This window comes from Lissotriton helveticus, chromosome 6 (genome assembly GCF_964261635.1).
Source record: "Lissotriton helveticus chromosome 6, aLisHel1.1, whole genome shotgun sequence".
Lineage (NCBI taxonomy): Eukaryota > Metazoa > Chordata > Amphibia > Caudata > Salamandridae > Lissotriton > Lissotriton helveticus.
The window spans coordinates 2,103,629,906-2,103,657,427 of NC_136067.1; the positions used below are offsets into that span (position 1 = coordinate 2,103,629,906).

A 27,522-nucleotide genomic window follows, 5' to 3' on the forward strand; every position below is an offset into this window, starting at 1 on the left:
TGAGATAGACCCACACAGTGAGAGAGTTAGTCCAAACTCTAAGAGATGTATCATTACTCTGTTCTTTCTATTATTCCTGAGTCTTATGGTTACTTGCATAAGTTATGCTTTACATTTATGTTTTCCTATTTCACATGTACATATGTTTCCTAATGTTACAGTAGAGCACACATTTAGTGACCTGCCTCCTCACGAGTTATCCTATCGTCTTGCTATGCGTAATAATACTTTTATCCGAATGCTGCACTATTCACACCAGACCAGCAATGCCACTAATTGTTGGGTGTGTGGTCGACTCCCCCCTTTCCAGACACCGAAGGGAGTTCTGCCACTCTTTCCCTATCTGTTTTCACATAATGGTTCGTGTGGAGCATGGTCCACGTTAACGTCATCCTCAACTGATATGTCCCTTCTGAATCGAACATGTTTCCCAGACAAGGAAGGACTTTCCCATAGAACAGGATTAGATCTAGAAAATGAAGTATATGATCTAGGTAATTATTCCTCGAATTTCATGGTTTTGAATGTTCAGTCCGATAATACTCCAGACTTGCCTGCTATTTCAGTACTACCAGTTAAAGGCGAATTATGTGTCAGAAAGAATGGTTCCGTACATGTAGGACATAGTGATTGTACTACTATGGTCGAGTATAGTGACAGTGGGAAATCTATTTTTAAAGCCTCACGTCATTCTTATTTTGTTTGTGGTCAGACCGCATATGTTCGTCTGCCCCTCGATTGGGATGGAACATGTTATATTGCCTTCCTACTGCCACCAGTTTTTCTAGCCCCGTCTGATTATCACAGAAACACACATCTAGTACACGTTAGACATAGAAGGGAGACTGAGTCCCCAATTGTCGATCAAACTGAAACTGCCCTAGAACAGTACCAAGACTTCAATAAAGGTTTCTTTTTCTTTATAGGTCCTGTCCAGAATAGTAAGTTAATACGTAGGCTAACCAGAACCCTTGAAGCAGTAGTGAATGAGACTACTTCCGCTATAGGTAACTTAACTGAGGAGCAATCTGCTATGAGATTTGTTGTGCTCCAAAATCGTCTCGTTCTTGACGTCATACTGGCCGATAGAGGAGGAGCTTGTAGAGTCATCGGATCTAGTTGCTGCATTTTCATTCCTAATAACGCGCCGTCTGTTTATTCAGCTATAACCAGACTTCATAAAATTGCCCATCAGTTGCACCAGAATCCAGGCACCTGGACATGGTCCGGTTGGCTCTGGAGTATTATATCTGCTTGGGGATGGAAAGTATTGTCATTCCTAGGTATAGCAGTAATGATCATATTCAGTTGCTGCCTCTGTTTACAATGTGGCCCTGCGATTTGCGGCTTGTGTGCTACCTCTTGTATTTCTAGTCCTAAGTCCCGTTCCAAGACAATTCGAGACGAGCAAATGATGCTCTATGAACAGATAGATGGTATCATGAATATTGATGTTTCCTGATGGAAACGTAGGGCACAAGGAGGGAATCTGGAAAAGTGAATTTTGCCTTGTTATATGTGCCTACGTGTTCCCCATCCTATGTTATATGTGCATGATCGATATGCATATATCCCCTTATGATCGATTAAAGACGCAATTATAGTTGTGTCCCACTCTAGTATGCCAGTATCCAGTTCTCGTGAAAGCAACGAGTATTAGGCCTATGTTGCCACGTTTTACAGTATGCACGTTAATTCATTGAATTGTCCCCGTTCCTAGGCCTCAAAGGGCCCGGACACCAGATTCAAGCTCCAGTCTCCTGAACCCACTCCGAGGAGCGATGCAGCCCCCACCTGCATCCCTGACCCCTCACTTACTTCCTGCCAAGCAGCGCGGTGCCCGGCCTGGCTCTGCCTGCCTGTCTGCCAAGAGTATGTTATGCTTCTAGTTATCAGTCCAGCTTTCCTTCTTTGCATTCCTAAGCTACTGAACCGCATAAACAGTTTCAGCCATAGTCTAGTCTTTCTGTCTCCATGCAAGAGAGTTACTGTATTAATATTCATAGAAGATTCATAGTACACGCAATACATGTAGAATATATGCATGCACCAGCCTTAGTGTCAAGTAGCCTTTGCCCTGATAACTTTTAGATTCTATCAACATGTACTCCAAACACCAGATACCAGATATGCTATAGGTACATGTCGTCCTGACACCGCAGACTTTAGTCTCCTCTTCTAGTGCAGAAGTCATAGCCCCCAGTTCTCCCCGGTAAACACGTCATTGCCCGTTTGCGCGCACCACTAGGTTAAAGGTCCCAGCTGCTCAGGTAGCCCCCTCCATGTTTTCCGCCCATTCATGACACTTCTGTGACGTTTCTCATCACATGTCCACGTGCACGCCCTGTGCACGCCTTCTTTTCACGCCCATGTCTTCTTATCTTACGCTTGTCACTAGTTACGCCTACTGTATGTTATGTAATTGAAATGTCTTACTATATATATGTGGAACTGTGATGAAAACGGGTGCAGCTGCCTCTCCATTTTATTTCAGGCTGTCCCGATCCAGTCCCTTCTCTTTTGCCTGAATAAAGCCCTTTCGACTCGGATACATCGGATCCTGCCTCTTATTTATTGAGCTATCTGTTATTGTTAATGCATTCAAAAATAGTACCGGTATTTAATTATTTATTTACCACAAACTCGTGGATCTCTCAAAAAGAGGCGGATTATTTAGTAGCTCGAGAATCAAGAATTCCATTTTTCTATTCATTGCCCAAAACGCATAAACAAAAAATGCCACCACCGGGACGCCCGATTGTATCGGGCATAGGCTCAGTTCTTGAGCCTCTGTCCCAATTTGCGGACCAGTTCTTGAAGCCCTTAGTACAACAAACTCCAACTTACCTAAAGGACACCCGCGACCTCCTGAACCAAATTAATGGAATGAGTTTCGAACCCACCACCACATTATTGGTAGGACTTGATGTAGAAGCACTCTACACCAGCTTGCCACAAAAAGAAACACTGGAAACATTGGAGGACATACTATTCATGACAGAGTGGAACTACCAAACACCCAGACATTTTGTCCTTGAATGTTGTCGTCTCGCCCTTACAGAAAATTTCTTTGAGTATAATGGATGTCTATTCATTCAAAGCCATGGAACATCCATGGTAAGCGCATTTGCGCCATCAGTAGCAGGATTGTATGTGAGCAACTTTGATTCGAAATATGTACTGAACAACATCAACCCATTAATCAATAACATCCTTTTTTGGAAAAGGTACATTGATGACATTATACTACTCTGGAGAAATGATACAGATCTTCAAATATTCATTGATTGGCTCAACAAGCAAGACACCTGCCTACAATTCACCTTCACTGCCAGCAACAAAAGTTTGGACTTCCTCGACATCACAATATTCGAAGAGGAGGGCAAATTAGAGACCAAAACCTACACAAAACCTACAGTGAAAAATAGCCTTCTATCTTATCAAAGCTTCCACCCGAAACTGCTAAAGGGAAAATCTGCCCTTCAACCAGTTTCTTAGGCTAAAACGTAATTGTAGCAAGACCACCGAATATCAAACTCAAGCGAGAGAACTTGGCTTAAAACTGCAAAGAAGAGACTATCCTCAAAAGACGATAGCAAAATGCCAGAAACGGGCAAAACACCAGCCAAGAGAGAATCTCTTACAGACAACGATAAAAGAACCCATCACAGATTTAATGACGTGTGTCACCACCTTCAGTCCAGCAACATACGAGGTTCAAAAACTTGTGAATAAAAACTGGCGGATCCTGTCTACAGGGAAATATAATTGGCCAAAACCAAGATTCGCCAATAGACGGACCCGTAATATCAAAGATATCCTGGTCCACACACGACCTCGCAAAAAACGATTAATAACAACAGAGAGAAACATCAACATGACCCCAGTTAGAGGCCATTTTCCTTGTGGTACATGTCTGGTATGCAAATTGACAGCGGCAACAAAAACTCTCCACTTAACAGAAACTCTACTTTGGACACAGAGGCAGCATATGAACTGCAATTCAACCCATCATAATAATAATAATAATCCACATTTGTAAAGCGCACAATCACCCGTAAGGGTCTCTAGGCGCTGGGGGCCGTCGGGAAGATTAAGCAAGCTATTGCCCAGAGTCACATGGTGCTGGGCTAACCTGCCGCCGGAGCCGGGGATCGAACCCTGATCCCCAGATTCCAGCGTCAGTCGCCCTGGCCGCGGCGCCACACCTCTCCCATGTGATCTATATGGTGACATGCCCTTGTCAAAAGAAATATATAGGGATGACGACAAGAAAAATTTAAATCCGCATTGGCGAGCACAAGAGCAATATCAAGAACTTGAGGAATACGACAAAACTTTGTTCACATTTCATTGAAGCTAATCACAAACCAGAAGATCTTAGGTGGACAGTGATAGAGATGCTAACGTACAAATCCCAGAATCCAGAAAAGAATTTATTTGAAAAAGAACAGAGATGGGTTGATCGCCTAGGAACAAATATTGACGGATTGAATGATAACATTCCCTGGCACCAATTCACAAAATAAACATTGAAGCAGGTACCAAGGGAGTCAATACTTGAATTGGTCAGCATCAAAAAATCCTGCAATGTGGACTATCCCAGTAAACTCGACATAATCACAGCACAGAATTTTTCAACAGATGTAACACTCATTCATCAAAATATTACGAGGATCACAAGTTAATGTTTTAATGTTATCACAGGAGTTTAGATGCACGTATTTATTTAACACCATTTCCTCAAAATAAAAACCACAAAATAGGTTTCAGTATTAAACACGAGCACTTTATTTATTTATCTAGCACTTTGAGATCTGACCAAATAGACAATATGACACTTTGTGCACAAAATTGAAAATATAGAGTTGTGAGAAAAACGGGATTGTAGAACTAAAATCTATACGATTATTCATAATAATACACGTTGAATAGTCCATATCTGAATAAGTACGGGTTGCGGAACGGGAGAGAGAGCTCATTGCGGTCCTCTTTCTATGCCGACATATCAACTGAGACAAAAGCACCTCCCGGAACAGTCTCGCTGTTTCCGGGGGCAGAGCCAGCACTAGTGGCGAAAATTTCGTAGGACGCAGGTAAAAGAGACCACGTCTTCTTATCTCGTTATTTCACTTACAATTTGTTTTTTGAAAAAAACGCTTTTAAACAAATGAAGATCCCAGTATTTAATATAACGGAGCTATCTTTCCTCATTAGCCTGCCAGCCCGAGGACGCTAACCCACAATAACCAGCAAGGTAACGCCCACACATTGTAACTTAATGAAATATGTCGTGACTAAAAGAACGGAATGAAAAAGTTGTGCACACTTGAGTTTACAGTTTATCGAATTGCTGTTTAAAATGACTACCATGGTTCAACACCTTGATATCTAGGTCCTTCAATGAATAGAAATCAGTGACTATTTTGGACAAATGTTTACGGTACACCATGGAGCCTGAAAGCAAATTGTTATGATAGATATGTATAGCACACACCGTTTCTCACATTTGACAGGTTTTGCCTGAAAAATATAATTGAACATCATTAAATAGACGATACTCTTCACAAAGGAGGGCTTGTTCGTGAAATAAGAGATAACTAATTTTCACACTATGACATTTTTTCCTGAATCACCGAGTGGCCAAGTACGAGATTGTCACTATGAAGTACAGCTTATATTTATCTTACTAGCTAGAACCTACCTAACAGAATTTAGGTTATCATAAACACAGAAACGAAGAATGTATATGCCATTACTTGCCAGTGCAATGATTCTTTTGTCTCCCATATTGTACGTAGAAGACACCTTGGCAAAGAAAACATGTGGTAAAATATGATATCCACTATACCAATACTACACAAGTAGTGTAAGTAACGTATTCATTTTAATTGTCCTGATGAATGCCCCATAGACCCGGCTGGGCAGGGATGGGCAGAAACATGTCGACTAAACACTAAAGTGGTATGATTGGACCCAGTTACACGATCTAATATCATATCCCATCAAATGTTTTAATAACAGACCTGTTTGGAGTTTAATTAAAGTATTTTGGAAAGAACAGCTCTGTTTTTTAACCATTGTTTTTGGGCGAGTCACAATTTCTGGTCACTACCGTGCAGTACCAGAGGTTGCCTCAGGCTTGAGGCTGGCATATTACAACTTAATAAACCCAATGACTATGCCATAACGCGAGTGGAGAGCGGATAAAAAGATACACCGCTGGGCACGTTTCGTACACCGCGTTGATGAGGGTTTTTAAGTAACCAAAGGTACACGGTTACAAGTGTCCATTCCACTATCGATTCTGGGTCCTGCTGCATCCTCAATATAAGTGATACTGGTGTTGCTGCATCTTTCAGCAGTATTCAGCACCGGGCTGTGTTACCAGTTAGTTCTTTTGATTGGGTCCAACCCTTTCTGTCTGACACTGATCCAGGGCAGTGATAGGTCAGATGTGGTTAAGACACCAAACATCACTTGAGGACGGCCACAGGGATCAGGCCCTCCCTATTGTGTTCAACAGATACTTCCACCAGCCTTGGTTAAAACCAGGACTTCACATTTAGAGCTGAGCTGATGACTCAGAGCACTAGAGAAGAAGGCAGGTGAGGGGGGCCAATGTCTTCTTCAGTAGTCATAGATACATGTATAGACGCTGTTTGAGCTGTGTTCATTCTTTCTGTCACTCACTTTATCACTCATTAAATGATAACCAGTCATTACATTATGATTTTGTTCACCTTCCTGCCTGCCCAAACATGCTCTAATTATTCCAAATTTCCACTTTTTGTTTCTTTTACTCAGTTTCCATCCTGTGTGAAGGATGCTTGTTTTTATTCCTTCCATGTCTATACCACAAGCCATCTTGCTGTAAATTCTGATGCATACAATCTTCTGTATGGTGCTCTGACGTACAGGGAGTCTGATCTGCATTATCAAACTGTAAATACGATTTAAAAATGAATGTAGGTATTGGTTTTACAAATTCAGGAAGGAATAACATCTACAACCTTAGTTTTACTGAACGTCCATACACTTACAATCCTGAGAAGAAATGGTACAGCAAACAAACTGCGGACAACCGCGCAGTACACAAGGACGCCATCCGCAACCACGACCACCACAACAAGGCCGCCAAGAGAACCTCATTCAAAGACCGCCTCGACAAGAACGCACACAATAGCAAGGAGCTCTTCAGCATCTTGAAGGAACTCTCCAACCCCAGATCCAACACCATCGACATCCCGCCGTCGCAAGCCCTGTGCGACGCCCTCGCCACCTTCTTCCACCACAAGATAGCAGACATCCACAACAGCTTCAACACCTAGACAACACCAACAGACACCAACACAAAAGACCCTCCGCACACCATCGACCACGACCCCCTGCTATCCTGGGCCAGCGTGAGCGTTGATGACACCATCAAGACCATGAGCACAATCCACTCCGGCTCTCCGTCAGACCCATTCCCGCACCACGTCTTCAACAAAGCAAGCAGCTCCATCGCACCCGACCTCCGCAACATCATCAATCTCTCCCTCGAGACCGTGACCTTCCCAGAGAGCTTGGAAACACGCCGAGATCAACACCCTACTGAAAAAACCCAAGGCAGACCCAAGAAACCTCAAGAACTTCCGGCACATTTCTCTGCTCCCCTTCCCGGCTAAGGTCATTGAGAAAGTCATCAACAGACAGCTAACCCGATACTTCGAAGAAAACAGAATCCTGGACCCTTGCCAATCAGCGTTCCACAGCAACCACAGCACCGAGACTGCCCTCATCACCGCCACCGACATCAGGATCCTGCTGGACAACGGTGGACAGCAGCACTCATCCTCCTAGACCTCTCCGCCGCCTTCGACACCGTCTACTAACACACACTACGCGCACACCTCCACGCTGCAGGGATCCAAGAAAAGGCTCTGGAATCGACCACCTCCTTCCTCTCTGGCAGAACTCAGAGCATCCACCTCCCCACATTTCACTCCAACGCCTCCCAGATCATCTACGGCGTACCCCAGGGATCCTCCCTCAGCCCAACACTGTTCGACATTTACATGGCCTGCTCGCACAAGCCACTCGACAGCACAACCTTAAAATAATCTCCTACGCCAATGACACTCAACTGATCCTCTCCCTCACCAAGGACCCCATCACCGCCAAAGCCAACCTCCAGTAAGGAATGAAGGCCGACGCCGACTGGATGAAGGCCAACCATCTGAAGCTGAACTCGGACAAGACGGAGGTCCTCATCCTTGACTCCAACCCCTCAGCCTGGGACGACTCCTGGTGGCCGACGGCTCTGGGAGCAGCCCCGACACCCACCAACCACACACGCAACCTGGGAATCATCCTCGACTCAACGCTCTCAATGACCAAGCAAGTCAACGCAGTCTCCTACTGCTTCAACACCCTCCGCATGCTCCGCAAGATCTACAGATGGATCCCGACAGATACAAGAAAGACAGTCACTCAGGCCCTCGTCAGTAGCAGGCTCGATAAAGCGGGAGCCCTGACCGGGCTCATCAAATGACTACAACACATCCAAAACGCCTTGGCACGACTGATCCTCGACGTACCATGCCACGACCACATCACACCCCACCTGAGAAACCTCCACTGGCTCCCCCTTAACAAGAGGCTATCCTTCAAGCTCCTCATCCACGCACATAAAGCACTCCACAAGACTGGCCCAGCGTACCTCAACAGACGGCTCTCCTTCCACATCCCCAACTGCCAGCTACGCTCCGCCGGCCTCCCACTCGCCACTGTCCCCCGCATCCGAAGAACAACCACTGGCGGGAGATCCTTCTCCCACCTTGCCTCCAAGACTTGGAACACCCTCCCACTGAGCCTACGACAGACTCAAGACCTGCTGACCTTCAGGAGGATGCTCAAGACCTGGCTGTTTGATCAGTAGCACCCCCCCAGCGCCTTGAGACCCTCGCGGGTATGTAGTGCGCTTTACAAGTTGACTGATTGATTGATTGATTGATTGATGTTGTTGGAGTGCATGGCAGCACTCATTCCTCATTCCTCATTTTACACTGACCTGTTTGATAGATGGTTTTGATAGTAATGTTTCATCTTGGGCTACATTCTTCCCCCGTACCTCCCCCCACCTGATAGCTCCTCAAACAGGATTTTTATAACTTTTATATTATATTATAAATAAAAGATTCTGATAACTAACCTTGAAATCTGCAAAAAAAAAAACACATGGAGGAGAGATGCAGCACTCATAGTCAATGAATTGAGAGGGAAATACAAAATGCAGAAGATACAGAAAAGACCCCTCTCCTACCCCTCCCCCACCTCTTCTCCTTACCTGATCTTCTGCAGCCGGGTGTCCGGGTGCTTCAGGGCGTCACAGATCAGGGATACACCAGCATCACCCAGTTTATTGTGACCCAAGTCCAGTTCCAGCAAAGAGCTGTTGGAGCGAAGGGCGGTGGCCAGAGCTGCACAGGAAGCAGCGGTTATCCAACAGCCACGGAGGCTAAGCGGGTGCAAGAAAGAGGGAATGAAATCATTAATAATTCCAAGGATTTATTACTCAAAGTATTCAAAACAAGATAAAAATAACCAGAACAGCAGCTGTCATGGCCCAGAACTCTCTGATCTGAGGTGGACAAGAAACACTTTAACCCCTCCCACTGTCACCTGGTTTCGGTCCTGATGTTGTTGGAGCGCCGGGCAGCATCCACTCCTAGTTTTACACTGACCTGCCTGGTAGATGATTTTGATAGTAATGTTTCATCTTGGGATAAATTCGCTCCCCCCCCCAACCTGATAGCGCCTCAAACAGGCTTCTGAGAACTAACCTTGAAATCTGCATAAAAAAGACAAATCTATGGAGGAGAGATGCTGCACTCACATTCAATGAATACAGAAGGAAAAAAAAAAGGCAGATGAAACAGAAAAGCCCCTCCCCCTATCCCCCTGCTCCTTACCAGATCTTCTGCAGCCGGGTGTCTGTGTGCATCAGGGAATCACAGATCAGGGATGCACCAGCGTCACCCAGGTGATTGTTCCTCAAGTCCAGGTCCAGCAAAGAGTGATTGGTGCGAAGGGCAGCGGCCAGAGCTGCACAGGAAGCACCGGTTATCCAACAGAGACTGAGGCTAAGAACGTGCGATAAAGAGAAAGAGAGGGGATTAAATCATTAACAATTCTATTGATAGAGAAAAGTCACGCCCATCCCCCAGCTCCATACTTGATCTTCTGCAGCCGGGTGTCCGGGTGCTTCAGGGCATCACAGAGCAGGGTCGCACCAGCGTCACCCAGATAATTGTCCCTCAAGTCCAGTTCCAGCAAAGAGTGGTTGGAGCAAAGGAAAGCGGCCAGAGCAGCACAGGAAGCACCGGTTATCCCTTTGAGGCTAAGCAGGTGCGATAACAAAAAGAGAGGGGATTAAATCATTAATAATTCTAATGATTTATGACTAAAAAATATTATAAACAAGGTATAAATAGTCAGAACAGGAGCTGTCATGGCCCAGAACTCTCTGAGGTGCACAAGAAACACTTTAACCCTCCCCCTGTCACCTGGTGTTGATAGCGCCTAAAACAGGCTTCAGAGAACTGACCTTAAAATCCACATGAAAGACAAACACACGAAGGAGAGATGCTGTATTCATATTCAATAAATACAGAGAAAGAATAAAAAATGCAGATGATACAGAAAAGCCCCCCGCCCTCTGCTCCTTACCGGATCTTCTGCAGCCGGGTGTCTGGGTGCTTCAGGGAGTCACAGATCAGGGATACTTCAGAGTCACCCAGTTTTTTGTCACTCAAGTCCAGTGTCAGCAAAGAGCGGCTGGAACGAAGGGCAGTGACCAGAGCTGCACAGGAAGCACCGGTTATCCCACACCAAGAGAGGCTAAGAAGGCGCAATAAAGAGAAAGAGAGGGATTAAAACATTAATAATTCTACTGATTTATTACTCAAACTATTAAAAACAAGGTATAAATAATCGGAATAGCAGCTGTCATGGCCCAGACTCTCTGATCTGAGAAGAACAAGAAACACTTTAACTCCTCCCAATGTATAAATTTATGGAGGACTTACGACTTAAAACTAATTACCTTAAGTCCCACATTATGACAGGTGGCCCACCAAAGAATAAGAAATCAAAAGCACAACGTATCAAGGATTATTCTTTAGGAAAAGTGGATCAGTTTTGTTACCTTGGCATCCTGTTGGACAACCAACTGACTTGGGGACCACTTATAAAAGCATATATGCGATCCCTTAGTAACGCAGCTCATTGGATAGATTCCTTTAGTAGATGTTTAGGACACAGTCATATTAAGTATGTTTTACATCTTTACAATGCAAAGTGTCTCCCCACTGTGGAGTTTGGTGCAGAAAGCTGGGGATACAAGCCGTGCCATTCAATTCAAGTTGCTGAAAACAAAAAGTTTAAGAAAGCTATTAAGAATTCTCCAGAGTGTCCAAGAGGGAGCAGATTTTTATAACTGATTTTATATGACTCCGTCCGATTCTCAATATAGCTTAAGAGTGAATTTGAATTTAACAGAAGGATTGTGATTGATTTGATGAATTTGGAACTAAGTCACTGCATACCTTGGTTTAATTACGTTAAAACAACTCTGGGGGAGTTGGGTAAACCTTAGTTGTTTAGTCCCCCAGAACTAATTAGTAAATCAGACACAGGCTGGGTGGAAGAGACTTTTAAACTAACTACTGGTGAAGCTAGGCTACAAGTAGCTCAATCCCAAGATGGTTATAAACACTTTGTGATAGTGAAATCCCATCATAGAAGACTACTGTAGGAGGCTGGCTTAGTATATGATGCACACTTATTTAAGGAAGCCCCCTGCTCTAATCCAGACAACCTTAGAAAGCTCTCCAAGTGGTAGCTGTGTAAAGCAGCCTTCAGGCTTAGTCCAGAAGGAGTGCAAAGCAGCTTGTTTTACTAATACTAATCATATAGTGTAGGTTAAGTGAAATAGAACAACACCATGTAGTTATAAAAAGATGTAACACTCACTAACAAATTGCAATATCTCCTTCTCAGAAATATAATCACAATACACACCGTGCTTCAATAATAGAACACTTAAGTAGCACAAATACACAGTGGTCTCCAGGGGGAGATCAGACCATATACTAATAAACTGGAATGCAAACCACAACCTAAGTCTAGACTGGACCCAGAAGACGTAGAAGAGCTGGGGACCCAAGGAACCACCCAAGGTAAGTACCAAAGAACCGCACGGAAGCTGTGTGCAGAGTGGAACTCAACTGCATGTTCAATACAAGTCAATCGGTAAGACGTGGTTGCAGTTTTTAAGAAGAAGGACCCTTCCCAGAGGACCCTAAAGATGGAAGGTTAGAGAGTTACCCCACCCATTGTTACCCCAAGAGCCAGGATACCTACACCAGGGAAGCTGGGTGCATAGGTGGGAAGCGACGTCAGAAACCACTGTAGACCACAATGGAGGACTTCAGTGAAGATGCTGCTGGCAAAGAAATTGAAAGAGTCCGGTGGAACCCAAAGGTGGATTCAGGAATAGAATTACCTGCAAGCAGAGGGGACAGAGTCTATGACACTCAGGAGTGACCAGGAGGCATGAAGATGCATGCCAACCGATGTCAAAAGATGCAGGAGAGTTGACGGTGACCTTGGTGCTGCAGCTGTGCACTCCAGGTGATGCGGTAGAAGACCTGGAGCTGTTCACGAGCTGTCCCACATCGGATGTCAAGAGCCAGGTAGTCAGTGTCCGGCAGGAGCACCAACAAGCCTTAGCAGCTGCAACAAATGTAGCAAACAAAAAAGGTGCAGTGTCGAAACCAGCAAGGCCCAAGGGACTGAACATTGTCAGGTAAGTTAGAGTAGGCGTGAGCAAACAGGGGAGCCCAGTGGAGCCAAAGAAAACCCTCGAGGTCCCCCAGGCCGGAGACACCGTCACAGCATGGGAGATTCCTTCGGGTGTCTTAGATGTCCACAGGTCTTGTGAAGAACCTGTATGGAGCTCAAGCCCAGATGATGCAGAAGACCGGCAGGACGATGAGACCAGGAGCAGCAGGAGTCTTTCCAGTTGCAGTCTCGGTTCCCAAATCGAAGTCCAGAGTGCCCAGATGGTTGAAGTTAAAGTGGTTTCAGATCAGAATCTTGTCCCACGACGAATCTGAAGAGACACCCACAGGTAATCCCTTAAGTACCCTAAGGAAAGGGTTGGGGCTATTCAGGGGTCCCTCCCAGAGGAGGGTCTCGGCAGAGGAGAGGATACTCCCATGTCCTTTGTCCAGTTTCGGACCAGAGCGGGAGCCAACGGCTCCCAGAACAGGTTTCAACTAGAGTCTGCAAGGAGAGCACCAAATGTGCCTTTCAAAGCAGTCCGGTGGTGCTGGAAAGTGCCCCACCCAGCCCAATACACTAAGTCATGTCTGGGAGGTGCTAACACCTCCCTGTGACAGGAAAGCAGGAGGGCAGAATCGTGTCTGTGGTCTGCAGCAGCAATAGCTTGCTGTCAGACTCTGGAAGACTGGTACCGGGAGTACTGAGGGCTTCCAGGAGGAGCCCCACAGTGCATGGAATCATACCTCCAAACCGTTCACTGTGTTGGAGGTATGTATCTCTACATATCGTAATGGCTGATGCCACTCTACATATCGTAATGGCGGATGCCACTCTACATATCGTAATGGGTGATGCACTTACAATGCCTGGAAAATGGACTTTGGGAATTGGAGGGATGTCTGGCTCATACAGGGGCACCCTCACACTTATAACCGAGCACCCTGCCTTCAGGGTTGAAAGCCCTGCTTTAGGGGTGATTTCAGCACCTTGCGACCCTCACAGGTGAGTAGCACGTGTACAATCCCCTGATTGATTTATAGGTTCTAAGTGTAGTGACCTCAGACATAATAAAACATATCTCTCGTAAGTGGTGCTATCGCCAACTTACATAGGCTGCAACAGCAGGTCTGAAATTAAAATTTGGGTGGTCTCCCATGGATGGCATAATACATGCTGCAGCCCATGCGGGACCTCTGGGTATCTATGCCCTGGGTACCTTAGTACCATATACTAGGGACTGACAAGAGTACACCGGTAGCCAATCTGGGGAGTACCTAAGAACTCACCATGGTCTAATTTAGGGAGGAAGCACGGAGATTGAAGTCCTGATTAGCAGGATTCCAGTCAGACTAGTCTAAAACACACTGACACCAGGCAAAAAGTGGGGGTAACCATGCTAGAAGGATCCTCCCTTGCTACAACTGCTAACTTACTTCCATTTAAATCTGTTTCCGCAGCTGTTGATGGGGTTGCATAAGCCGTTATACCGTCCTTTTTGCACAAGTGACAGGATTTCTGCACCGGACACTTTGCATACTGCTTTTATTTCTCCTAACAGGTCAGCTTTAAGATATAAGTATATTCGCTGCCTGTTTGCTCCTCTGGATTTGTATAAAGCGAGATCTGCCTTACTTTACTTCCAAATTTTGGATTCACCGGAAACTCTTTGCTTTTTATCCTTGTTTTTGGCAGGTGTGTATCTTGCTAACTTGAGAAATTAACTTTGACAGTGAGCTACTTTATAAATGTTCTATTCATGTAAATTGGTTAAAATTCGATTGGATTATTGGTTTTAGGTGGTCCCTATTATTCCCTACTTACATAGCGACCCTTATAAGGAGGTTTTTGTTTGTTAGGTTTTATTAGGCTAAGCCCTGGCGCCATTTATATAGTATTTTTAACATGTTTTTTCCTGTACGTAGGTATGTTAAGCAATGCATTTTTATTTTTTCAAAGGCTGCACTTTAAAAATGTGCTGTATTTTAATTTAGATATGTCTGCAAATGAAATTAAGATACAAGATAATTTGTCGATGTCAACAAGGAGAAGACAGAGGCCATCTGCCCTCAGAAACCCGCCCACCCCGACAGAACACGCCCGGAACCTCAGCATCATTCTAGACTCCTCTCTCACCATGCCTCGCCAGATCGATGCCATTGCCTCCACCTGCTTCCACTCCCGCCGCATCCTCAGCAAGACTTTCAAATGGATCCCATCGAAGCCAGAAGGACCGTCACCCACTCGCTCATAACCAGCAGACTGGACCACAGCAACGCCCCCTACCCTGGAATCAACAAATCCCTATCACATAGATTCCAGACCATCCAGAATGCCGCAGCCAGACTCTTGACCACATGAGCACATGACCTAGTAGCTGCGAGGCCTCCACTGGCTCCCCGTCGAGAAGAGAGTAACCTTCAAGCTACTCACCCACGCCTACAAATCCTTTCACAACATCAGACTCAAATTCCTCAATGAAAAAGGCTCTTTCTATGTACCCAAAAGAAACCTCTGCTCCGACGACCTACCCTAGCCGTGACCCCGTTCATCCGCAGAACCAGAGCAGGTAGAAGAGCCTTCTCCAACATCAAGGCCAAGGCCTGGAACGAGCTGCCAGTCAACATCAGACGCTCCCCTACCCTGCACATCTTCAGGAAGAGCCTCAAGACCTGGCTTTTCCACTGATCTGGGACCTGGAGCTGCACCCCCTCCCAACCCCCTCCCACCCCCCTACCCTCCCCCCAGCGCCTTGAGACCCTCACGGGTGAGTAGCGTGCTTTCAAAGCCCCTGATTGATTGATTGATGTTTTATTTCTTCGTGCGCTTTTATTTTATAGCCAATTTAGGCCAAATAAGGAATGTGTTTATTGATTGATTGAACTCCTCTCACTCTCACCTGGCTGGTAAGTCAGGGGCTGTCAATCTTTCTCCTTTAGAAGTGATAAAAGTAGGTGAATGAGGTCCATTGTCATAATTTTTGTTACACACCTAGGTACAGAAAGGATCCTTGGTGTATACGTACTGGGCCTTATAGAGAGCAGCCCACCCAGGGACGCTGAAATTAACGGAGCACAGTACCCACAATAACAAGCATTGGCATAGCCAATAGATCTCGCTTTTTGGACCGTATAAGTATTTAGTTATGCAGCAGAATATCCTTGGTGCAACAACACCAACTGTTGCATGGCTAAACACTTACAAGGTCCCAAATGCGAGACCTATTGGCTATGCCAATGCATGTTCACTGGTGTCGTTTGGCATACATAACGTTTCCAGAGTTTACACATTTTATCCTTGAATAAAAATTCCAAGTAATTACTGATGAAATGCAGTTTCTAAAACAATGTCCTTTAAGCTAGATACAAGAGTAAACACACGTTTTACCTCCTATCATGAACATGTAAAAGAGAAACTCCAGCAAGCTGCCAATCTGGCCTCCCATGCTTCTCAAGAGCCAAGCCCACTTAAACAAAATATTACCAGCAGGCTAGGCTTCCACTCCTCTGTAGAACAACGCCCATTGGCGCATCTCAAGCGTCAGATCTCTGCCCTCCAGTTTTGAGAGGCATGTGGAGGAAGTAATTTGCACATATGAACATGTGACCTGAGTGTGTACTGAAAGGATTTCTTCTAATACAGCACACATCCTAGGCTTATATCTATCAAGGTACTCTGAGAAGTGCTAAAGAAGTCATTAGCAACAGAGCGGGCAGCACACCAATTAAAGGGGTCTCTAAGGCAGAGCCGAGCCGGAGTGGGCTCTGGCTCTAAGAGGTTGTGCACGAGCTGAGCCTCAAAAATATTTGGCATGCAAACATCATTTTAGAGTGTAATAAGGATCTTCAGAATTCAAATAAGCATGTTTCTAACACACCGTTTCACTGTAGCACATCTGTAATGAGCCATTTATTTAAAGTGTAACATTCCCTTCCCCACCCTGAAGACAATGCTATCCGTGACTCCGAAGGACGTCCGTTGTCATGTGGACATAGGTGTTGCCAGGGCTTTAAGTGAGATGAAAAACAAGAGCGGCCGGGAAACTGAAAGTACGGCCGGCCAGCCATGAATAATTAGGGGAGGAGAAGCCGCAGAGCGCACGCTGGGAGAAGCCCTTTGATGTGGTGGCGGCAGTGAAAAAATGCAATTAGGAGGGAGGGAGGGAGGCCGATGCGCGTGCTTGTTTGGTCACGTGATTCACGTGAACTCGAAGAAAACCGCACGAAAAAACCCTTGGTTTCACGAGTATTTTGAGCACTTGAATTCTCGCTCCGCTCAATGCGCACGCGCATTGATAGGTCGCGAGACCTAAAAAGCAACAACTGAAGGGCATCACTACATGAACTTCACTGAGTGTACTTGTGAATTCAGTTCTCTTACACATGTGGAATTTATCTTTTCCTACTCCAAGAACGGGTTCTTTCCAGTCCCAAAGATGGCCGATGCTCCCTGGCTGTGTCTGCCCTTGTAGACAGTCATCCTCATGGAGTCGGTTTATCGAGCCAACTTCATCGCTGCAAATACTGCTGAATATTCAGACTAGGAAGAGAAAGGCAGACCCTGTAAATATTCTTTTTCCAAGGATGGGGGGGTGTCCCCCAGTGCAGCTCTCTTGGGTCTCCCCATGAAGTACAGAGACGAAGAGTTAAGGGGACAGCACCAGGGCAGGGTGAGTCGCGGAGAGGCTGATGACAACTTAGGTATTGTTATTCTTATTGTTAATGCCTGATTGATTCTTATTCTGTGCACAGGCCTGGGGTCCCAAGGGGGGTGAAGGGGTCTCTCCAGGGAGAGGAAGGATTAGTTACTTACCTGTAATCCTAGTTCTCTTCCAGGGGATACTCATCAAAGTCATAAGCACTGAATAGTCCCGCCCACGTGCGGGACCCCGGAGCAATAGCCAATAATATGCATATATCTACATAGATATATAAATACATATAAATACGCATAAAATAACCATATATATATAGATAATATGCATATACATATACATATGCAGCCCAATATACACCATACTAGGCTTAAAAACTGCCACAATAGCCTGTAAAATCTTTACATTTGCTAAATAAAGACATATAAATTACATTATATGACAATGCAAAGAAGAGAACACTGCCCTGGTTTTCTTTGAAACACACAACCTTTATTTTCAAAGGTAAAAACAGGCAGGATCATAGAGGCAGCTTTAGCCTAGATAGGCTGCATAGTTACAACAGAAAATCTGGCGCCGTGCCTTTAAGACCTCTGAGAGCCTCCAGGCTCCCATCATGCACCACAGGTGACAGTTAGGTCAGTTCTTTTGGACGGCGTATAACAGTGTGATAACCGCATGGGTAACATGAAAAATAGACAGTTCTGGTATTCGCCCGGGGAGGAGGGTGGGTGTGCTTATGACTTTGATGAGTATACCCCTGGAAGAGAACTAGGATTACAGGTAAGTAACTAATCCTTCTCTTCCAGGGGATACTCAGCAATAGTCATAAGCACTGAATAGAGTAACAAGCCCATCCCATACCCTGCGGACGAATACCAGACTCTCTAAACGGTACACTAATATAGATATTACCCAAACAAATGCCTCAGGGATGCCTGACCAAACTGGGCATCCGCCTGAGTATCAGAATCAAGGCAGTAATGGCGAGCAAAGGTATGAACCTAACGCCACGTAGCTGCGTACAAATTTCAAGAACAGGAACATTTTTAAGCATTGCTATAGTAGCAGCCTTTCCTCTAGTGGAGTGCGCTCTCGGTCTACCCGGGAGCTGTTTCCGTGCCAACTGATAACATAACAAAATGCATGACACAATCCATCTAGAAATGGACCTCTTAGAAGCAGGCAAGCCCGTATTCAGAGGACCGTAGTTCACAAACAGATGATCAGTCTTTCTAACACTCTTAGTTTTATCAAGGTAAAACTTCAAAACTCTTTTCAAATCCAAAGAGCGTAGAGCTTTTTCAGCTGAAGTGCTCGGATTAGCAAAAAACGTAGGTAGTGTCACTGACTGGTTAATGTGAAAATCCGAGACTACCTTAGGAAGGAATCTAGGATGAGTCCGAAGCACCACTCTATTCGCATGGAAAACGAGATAGGGTTCTGTAGCACAAAAAGCCTGAATCTCGCTCACCCTGCACGCAGAAGTGATAGCTACAAGGAAGGACACCTTCCACGACAGATGTTGAAGGGAAGCCTTATGTATAGGTTCGAATGGAGGACCCATCAATTTAGACAAAACCACATTAAGCTCCCAAGGAGGTGAGGGAGCCCTCACGGGAGTATACACTTTCCTGAGACCCTCCAGAAAATCCTTCACAACTGGCATTTGAAAGAAAGACACCTGGGTAGGGGACTTTTGATATGCTGGTATTGCTGCCAGATGGACCTTAATAGAGGAATACTGTAAAACTGTTTTGGCCAAAGAAAGTAAGTATGGTAACAGTACCTGTTCCTGACCTCGAATCGGGTCATGACCTTCAGCTGCACACCACATGAAAAACCGCTTCCACTTGAAAGCATACGTCTTTCTTGTAGAAGCTCTCCTTGCCTCTCTTAAAATGTGCATACAGTCCTGCGAGAGGCCTAGATGTCCATACTGGACGAACTCAGGAACCATACTGCTAGCTTCAGGAAAGGCAGGTTGGGATGGAACACCCTGCCGTTCTCTCTCGTGCGCAGATCCGGACAGCAAGGAAGCCTCCTGTGCGGTACTTTGGATAGATGCAGGAGATCCGGGTACCACCATTGGCGAGGCCAATCCGGAGCCACTAAAATCATGTCTGTCTTCGACTTGTACAGTTTCTTGATCACCAAGGGAATGAGTGGAATCGGTGGAAAAGCGTAGAGTAATGTCTCTGACCAGTCCATCCATAGAGCATTCCCCTTGGACCCTCGTTGTGGGTACCTGGACGCGAAGACGCGGCATTTTGCGTTGTCGGCGTCCGCAAAAAGATCGATTTCTGGTGACCCCCAGGCCTGGAAGACATCTCTTATCACTTTGTCTTTTAAGACCCAGTCGTGTGCTTCTGCGAAGTGTCTGCTTAAGTCGTCTGCCTGGACGTTGAGGACACCGGGCAGATGGACAGCTGAAATTTACATACCCCGAGCCAGAAGCCACTTCCAGATTGCCTGCGCTTCCAGCGACAGAGGTCTGGATCTCGTTCCGCCCTGCTTGTTCAGATAGTACATCGTTGTTGTATAGTCTGTCTGAACAAACAGAGAGGATGACTTGAGCATGGGAAAGAAAGCCTTGAGAGCTAGATTGACAGCTCTGAGTTCCAAGATGTTTATGTGATACAGCCTTTCTTTCTCTGACCACACTCCTTGAACTTGAAGGGACCCCAGATGGGCGCCCCATCCCTGCAGGGATGCATCTGTCACCAGCGATCGTCTGGGCATGTCCTCTTGAAAAGGCACTCCCACTACCAGATGACTCCGCTGCATCCACCATCGAATGGAGATCCGCACTGACAGAGGGAGTGACAGTTTGTCTTCCCAACGGTTTGAAAACTGGGACCACTGATCCTCCAGCGACTGCTGCAGAGGTCTCATGTGCAGCCTGGCATTTGGGACGAGGAAAATGCAAGACACCATGGACCCTAGCAGAGACGAGATCTGTCTGGCCGTTGGTCGAGGAGTCTTTAGTAAGGTTTGACACTTGAGGAGAATGGAGGATAGTCTCTCCTCCGAAGGATACGCTTTTGCGTCCTTTGAATCCAGAAGTGCGCCCAGATAGTGTATCCTCTGCATGGGGTTGAGGATAGACCTTTTGAAGTTTACATGCAGGCCTAGCCTCCGCAGCTGATGTATACAGAACGTGAGATGTTGCTGAAGCAGAATTGGAGACGCACTTTTTAGCAGCCAATCGTCTAGATAGGGATAGACGAATATATGTCTCTTCCTTAGGAAAGCCGCTACGACTTCCATGCACTTTGAAAAGGTGCGAGGAGCTGACTTTAGCCCGAAGGGCAAGACTGCGAACTGGTAATGGCTGGTTTGTATGCAGAACCGTAGAAATTTCCGATGCTTCGGGGCGATGGGGATGTGAAAGTAAGCATCTTGAAGATCTATGGAGCACATCCAGTCCCTTTGATGCAGAAGTGGAATTATTTGATGTAACGCCAGCATTCTGAACTTTTCTCGCTGAATGAACTGATTGAGGCGCCTGAGATCTAGTATGGGCCTGAACTCCTTGTTTGGACCTTTCTTTGGAACTAGAAAGTATCGGGAGTAAATTCCTTGCCGACGCTGTGCCCTCAGGACCTCCTCGATGGCTTTCTTTAAGATTAATGCAGACACCTCCTGCTTCAAAAGATGAAGTCGATGGAACACAGTCTTTTGAGGAGGAATGGAGGGTGGAGGAGACTTGAATCTGATTGTATATCCATTTTTTACAATATTCAGCACCCATTTGTCATTTGCGATGTTTTTCCACTCGTCCAGGCAAAAACGAACACTTCCCCCCACAGGAGTGGGTAACGGGCTCAGGGGAATCAACTCACTGTTTTTGTTGCTGCTGCTTGTTTCCAGGTGCAGACTGTCTGGAAATGCCCCCTTTTCGGAGAACTGAGATCTTCCCTGATTCTGCTGTGACGACCATTGAGGGGTTTGAACCCCCTAATGGTTCTGTCTCCGAACATAAGGACGGTATTTTTTCTTAAAGTTGTCCTTTCTCTTTTCGAGACCAACAGCTCTCACAGTATCAAGCACCGTCTTCATTCGTGACATCTCATCATCAGCATGAGACCCAAAGAGCGATTTACCATTAAACGGCAGATTAAGAATTCGGTGTTGCGCTTCAGGTTTAAGACCCGTAAGCCTTAGCCAAGCTGAGCGTCTTGCACAGAGTCCATGAGCATAGCCATGAGTAGACAGGTCCGAAGCATCTGCAGCTGCGCTAATCACCTTGTTAGCCACTAGCCCACCTTCATGACGGATTTCAAGAAAATCATGCTTGACTTCTTTTGGAAGCTTTTCTGCAAACCGAGACAAGGAATCCCTTAGTGCGCGGTCATAGCGACCCAGTAAAGCGGAGGCGCTGGCAACCTTCATGTAGGAAGCAGAGGTGGCACACATTTTCTTTCCTACTGAGTCCATAGCTTTACTGTCTTTATCAGGAGGCACAGAGGATGATGCCGCTCCTGTCTGATTCTTACGTGCAGCTGAGACGATGACCAAATCAGGTTGTGGCTCAGACCTTAGAAATAAAGGATCATTGTCCGGAGCCTTATATTTCTTTGCGATCCGCAAAGGAACCGCTCCCCAGGATGCAGGAGTTAAGAACTTGTGCTCCGCAGGCTCCAACAGACCTGGAACCAGAGGAAGTAAGGGCCTTGATGATAACTTCTGATGTAACGTTTCGAAAATGACCGTTGTCTTGGCAGTAGAAACAGGCCTCTCGATATTAAGTTTCGCTGCACCACGACAGAGAACTTCATTAAAAGTAATCACGTCATCAATCGGTGAAATCCTACTCGGAGGAGTTGATGACAGTGTTGGTGAGTAGTTCCTCTTCGAATTTGTAGATCTTGTCGAAGATCTAGCATTGCGTCTTCTAGAAGAGTGATGATGCGAAGACCTAGGAGAGGGTGAAGTTTGCCTACTCTCCGATGGAGACTTTCTCGGAGGAGTACGCTCACGTCTTCTCGGAGAGTGTACCACCTGTACAAGAGGTGACCTTGATCTTGAAGCAAGTCTTACAGACACAGGAGACCTGGAATGAGACCTTGGAAGGTTAATTTTTCTTATCTTCCAGTCTCTGATCTCCCCCAGCCATCGTGGCGAGATATTAGCCCCTGTAGGTGAAGGTGCTCTTGAGGGCTCTGGAGAGATTCGTACAATCCGCAGCCCAGGGGAGGAAGAGGAACTCCCAGAAGACACAATAGAAACCTTAGATCGGTCTTTGGACACCGTTCTAGACCTCTTTGCTGCTGGAGACGTCGACGACAGCCTCCTCGACGTTGATTTTTCCAACTGCGACTTCCTCGACGGCGACTTCCTCGACGTCGATTTCCTCGGCGGCGTTCTCCTCGACGGCGACCTCCTCGGCGGCGACCTCCTCGGCGGCCACCTCTTCGGCGGCGACCTCTTCGACGACGATTGCCTCTTCGGGGTCGACGGAAGGTGCCTCGACGGCGATGATTTTCTCGGCGTCGTGTGCCTCGACGTCGCATGACTGGGGCTCTTTGACGTCGAAACCTCTACTGCCCGGTTCGACGTCGACGTCATGGCACCTCTCGACGGTGACTTTGACTGACGTTTCGAGCCTCTCGACGGCGACCGTCGACGTCGATGAGACGACGTCGAGTCTCGCCCTCTTGCAGTCGTAGGCGAGCTAGACCGGGACCGCCTACGCTCATGTCGCTTCTCACCTTGCTTCGACGGCGAATTCTTCTTCGACGGCGAGGGATGCTTCGACGTCGACGTATGCCGCGACGGTGATTTCGATGCCGATTTTGAGCACACAGGTACCTTGGAAGAAGATCTGTCCCTCGAAGTTGAAGGAGACCGATGTTTTCTCTTCTCCCCTCTGTCCTTGCACTCTTTGTGCTGAGAAGAAGGCTTCCTGGAATGAACTTCTTCTCTTCCACTCACAGTTTCTCCTCTGTCATGCAGGGACTGAAGCCTGCTCTTCTCTCTCTCTCTCAAAGTCCTATTTGACAACTTGCTGCAGTGGTAGCAGAGTTCTGGCTTGGGAGAAGATGGTAGACAAGCTACACAGACCGAATGAGGGTCTGTCTTGGCCAATTTTTTACCACAGGCCGGACACTTAACAAATAAGGCCGGCATTGTGACTGGAAAAATAGCCAAAAACCAGCAAATAATTGTTGGATTAGTCAGATAATGACTAAAGACGTCGAGTAAAGACGAAAAAATTAGAGAAAAACCAGAAGAAAGTGAAAATATATCACCAACTCGCGAGCTCAATGCTCCAGGATCCTCACAGAAGGAGCCGGAAAAAAGAACTGACCTAACTGTCACCTGTGGTGCATGTTGGGAGCCTGGAGGCTCACAGAGGTCTTAAAGGCACGGCGCCAGATTTTTCTGTTGTTAAAATGCAGCCTATCTAGGCTAAAGCTGCCTCTATCATCCTGCCTGTTTTTACCTTTGAAAATAAAGGTTGTATGTTTCAAAGAAAACCAAGGCAGTGCTTTCTTCTTTGCATTGTCATATAATGTAATTTATATGTCTTTATTTAGCAAATGTAAAGATTTTACAGGCTATTGTGGCAGTTTTTTGAGCCTAGTATGGTTATATTGGGCTGCATATGTATATGTATATACATATTATCTATATATATATGGTTATTTTATGCGTATTTATATGTATTTATATATATATATATGTAGATATATGCATATTATTGGCTATTGCTCCGGGGTCCCGCACGTGGGTGGGACTATTCAGTGCTTATCACTATTGATGAGTATCCCCTGGAAGAGAACTTATGTTTTCACATTTGTTTTATAGTTTAACCGAACATGGACAAGGCAAGATATTTGACCTGTGTTGTGGAGACACCTCCTGGAAAGGGGAACCGTAGGAAAGTAGGATCTGCTTTCATGGTTACCCCCACTTTTATCTGGTGTTCTACTGTGTTTATGACTAGTCTGACTGGGATCCTGCTAACCAGGACCCCAGTCTCTGTGCTTCCTCCCTAAATTGGCAATGGTGAGCACTTTGGTACAATCCTATTTGGCTACTGGTACAACCTTGTAAGTACCTAGTATATGTTAATGATGTACCTAGGGCATAGGTGCACCAGCGGTCCCCCATGGGCTAGAGCATGTATTATGTCACCCATGAGGGACCATCCAAGCCCTGACTACAGGCCTGCCATTCCAGCCTGTGTGAACTGGTGCTTGCGCCTCTCACAAAAGATATGTTTCCTTATATCTAGCAGCACTGCACTTAGAACATATAAGTCACGCCTCTAGTACGCATTGCAGATCCCAACGGCAGGGACTTCGGTTATCAGTATGAGGGAGGCCCTGCATGAGCCGGATACCCCTACAAACCCCGGATGTGCAAAATGACAATGTATATGTACATAAGCGGCGTTCATTTGTGTTCACCATACCCCTCGCTGTAAGCAGAACGAATACCGCGAAGCATTGCCCGCATCACCTCGCCAGGATAGGCCCATGCACGCACGTACACGGCAGCCATTTTAGACACCAAGGCCTCTCTGCCCACTCCCGATAGCCAGCGTCTCTCTCTCCCCCTCACTCCCCAGCCTCACAAGCATCCCCGACAGCCCCCGGCCCCTCATGCATAGGCCATAACACCCTCTCCCTCTGCGCGACCCCGCTCTAAAAGTGACACCCCTGCCTGACCGACACCCCTACATTCCTCCCAGGAACACCCTTCCCCTCTTCTGATGACCCCCCCTCCGGCTACACCTGGCCTCTCGACCCGGTCCCAAGTCATAAACCAAAGTCTCATGGATGTACCCCCCCCCTGACCCCGCATAGCAAAGCGTGATACGCCAACCGAAGTGCCCGATCTTATCGCCTGCCCAACCTTAGATCTGACCACCCCCTCTTGCCCTCGTGTCCTGTTGGAATGTCCGGCTACTAGATTACAATCACATGTTACATTTGGGAGGGGAAACGACATCCGAGCGACGGGTGTGGGAATAGGCCTGAAGCTGGGATCCCAAACATGCCTTTTCGTACTTCAAAGTTTCTTTATTGCAATAAGGAATGTTTGTGCATCATAAACCTGTGTATAAAAGACGGAGCCTCAGAGAAACTTGTTAGAGCACCTCTTGAAGACATTGTGCGTGTGTCCGAAATGACAGGCTCTCCTCATGAGAAATAAAAATCTGTTCCTGCCTTCCCGCTTCCAGCGCCCGTCTCTTTATTTGGTAACTGTTCAAGATGGGATCTAAGAGGCGTCTTGTGCCAGCAGCCTGGGCATCGGTTGTAAATTGGGCTGTTTTTCATCAATTGGCGTCCCAACGCGGGGCCCATCAGCGACATAAGGTCCGGTAAGAGAGGTCCAGACGATGGGGTGAACATCTGAACGATTGGAGTATACCTGCCTTGAGAGGGCCCTCGTCCGGCTGCCGATTGAATGAACTTCACCGATTCCGAACGGACCTCTCTCAAGCGACCTACTGTCCTGACTGGGATCCCACAGGAATGCTGCGGTAAAAACATGGAGTAAGAGAACGATCGGGCGCTGGAAAGGGAAGGCGAAGAACTGTCCACACGGTCCGGTCCGGGTAAGGTTAAGTAGGACGTCTTTACGTCTGATTGATTGTTTATATTGGAATCGGTATTTAAATACTGGTATTGTTCATTGATTGGTTCATTTAGCCTTGGTTGCTACTTGAAGTATTGGTTCTCTTTGAGACATTCTCTGTTTGCAAACAGCGACGAATAGGAACGTTCCTCTCTCTTTGCAAATAGTGAAGGATAGGTAATGCGGACTTTTGTCCCCCGTTGTAATCCGTCATGCCTGTTTTTCTCCCCACTGATTGATTGGTTGCTCTGTTGCTCTTTGAGACATTCGCTGTCTGCAAACGGTGAAGAATAGGAATATTCTGTCTCCCTTTGCAGATAGTGAAGGGTAGGTAATGCAGACTTTTGTCCCCATTGTAATCCGTCATGCCTATCTTTCTCCCCACTGATTGTTTGTTATCGATTTTTATCGATTATCGCTCTTTTGAGATATTCCCTGTCTACAAACAGAGAAGAATAGGAATATTCTGTCTCCCTTTGCAGATAGCGAAGGATAGGTAATGCAGACTTTTGTCCCCCGTTGTAATCCGTCATGCCTGTTTTTCTCCCCACTGATTGATTGATTGTCTGGACATTTATTGTTCAAGGAATAGTTCTTTTGAGGTATTCTCTGTTTGCAAATAACGTGGAGTAGAAATATTCTGTCTAGTCTTTGCAAGTAGTGAAGGATAGGTAATGCGGACTTTTGTCCCCCGTTGTAATCTGTCATGTCTATCTACTCCCCACTGATTGGTAAACTAGTTCCACCCGGACCATTTATTAGAGGTAGACCATCTGGCTCAACCGGAGGGCGCCCCTAATAAAAAGGACATACGTAAAATATGAAGTAATCACCGTATCCTGTTAACAGAACTTTAGCGCAAAAACACACTAGAAAAGGAAGGAAAAAGAAATTGAGCAAAATCAGTAGGTCACTGATGAATTTTTTTTGACTTCGCTAGAAATAAGAAACGTTAGAAATAGCCCGCAATAAGAAATATGAAAGTGGTGAGAGAAGCCAAGCTTGACATCACGGCAGCCACGAGGTAGCAAGGCTCTGCCGCCCCTCACTGCTCCAAACATGTCTGTCCCACCGCCCGCCACGCCCAATAACGGTAACACAAGACAGATACAAGTCAGCAGATACCTACCCCCATTCCGGAAGCTCCCGAAGTGCAACAGGTCCACGGTCACACCCATCCGGAAGACGAGGCCTCGACGCGTGCAGGGCGGGGCCCGGCTGGCCGCCATCGGCCGGAGAGGAGAAGGGGTGGATGGCCCGGGACATACTGGTCTTCCCATCCTCTTCTTCTAGCGCCTTGCAGGCCACTGGGGGGGATGTCTTGCTTATGCCTCCGACCCCCCTCCCCCTCTCTCATCACCTGGTCCGGCCACCACGAATGTCAGCGGCCGGAGAGGTCGTGGGATGGATGGGCCGGAATGTACTGGTATTCCCTTCCTCCTCTTCTG

The 27,522-nt window shown here is 46.4% G+C and overlaps 1 protein-coding gene across 1 annotated transcript in view; it reads right to left on the minus strand.

Annotated features, from left to right (window-relative positions):
* Window positions 1–27,522, minus strand: part of LOC144763060 (NACHT, LRR and PYD domains-containing protein 3-like) — a 421,888-nt gene that overhangs the window by 121,193 nt on the left and 273,173 nt on the right. The window contains exons 6-9 of the mRNA XM_078648365.1: window positions 10,714–10,884; window positions 10,220–10,384; window positions 9,957–10,127; window positions 9,332–9,502 (exon numbers count right to left, since the gene is read on the minus strand). Coding sequence (XP_078504491.1) covers window positions 9,332–9,502; window positions 9,957–10,127; window positions 10,220–10,384; window positions 10,714–10,884 — 678 coding nt within the window. The remainder of the gene's footprint in view (window positions 1–9,331; window positions 9,503–9,956; window positions 10,128–10,219; window positions 10,385–10,713; window positions 10,885–27,522) is intronic.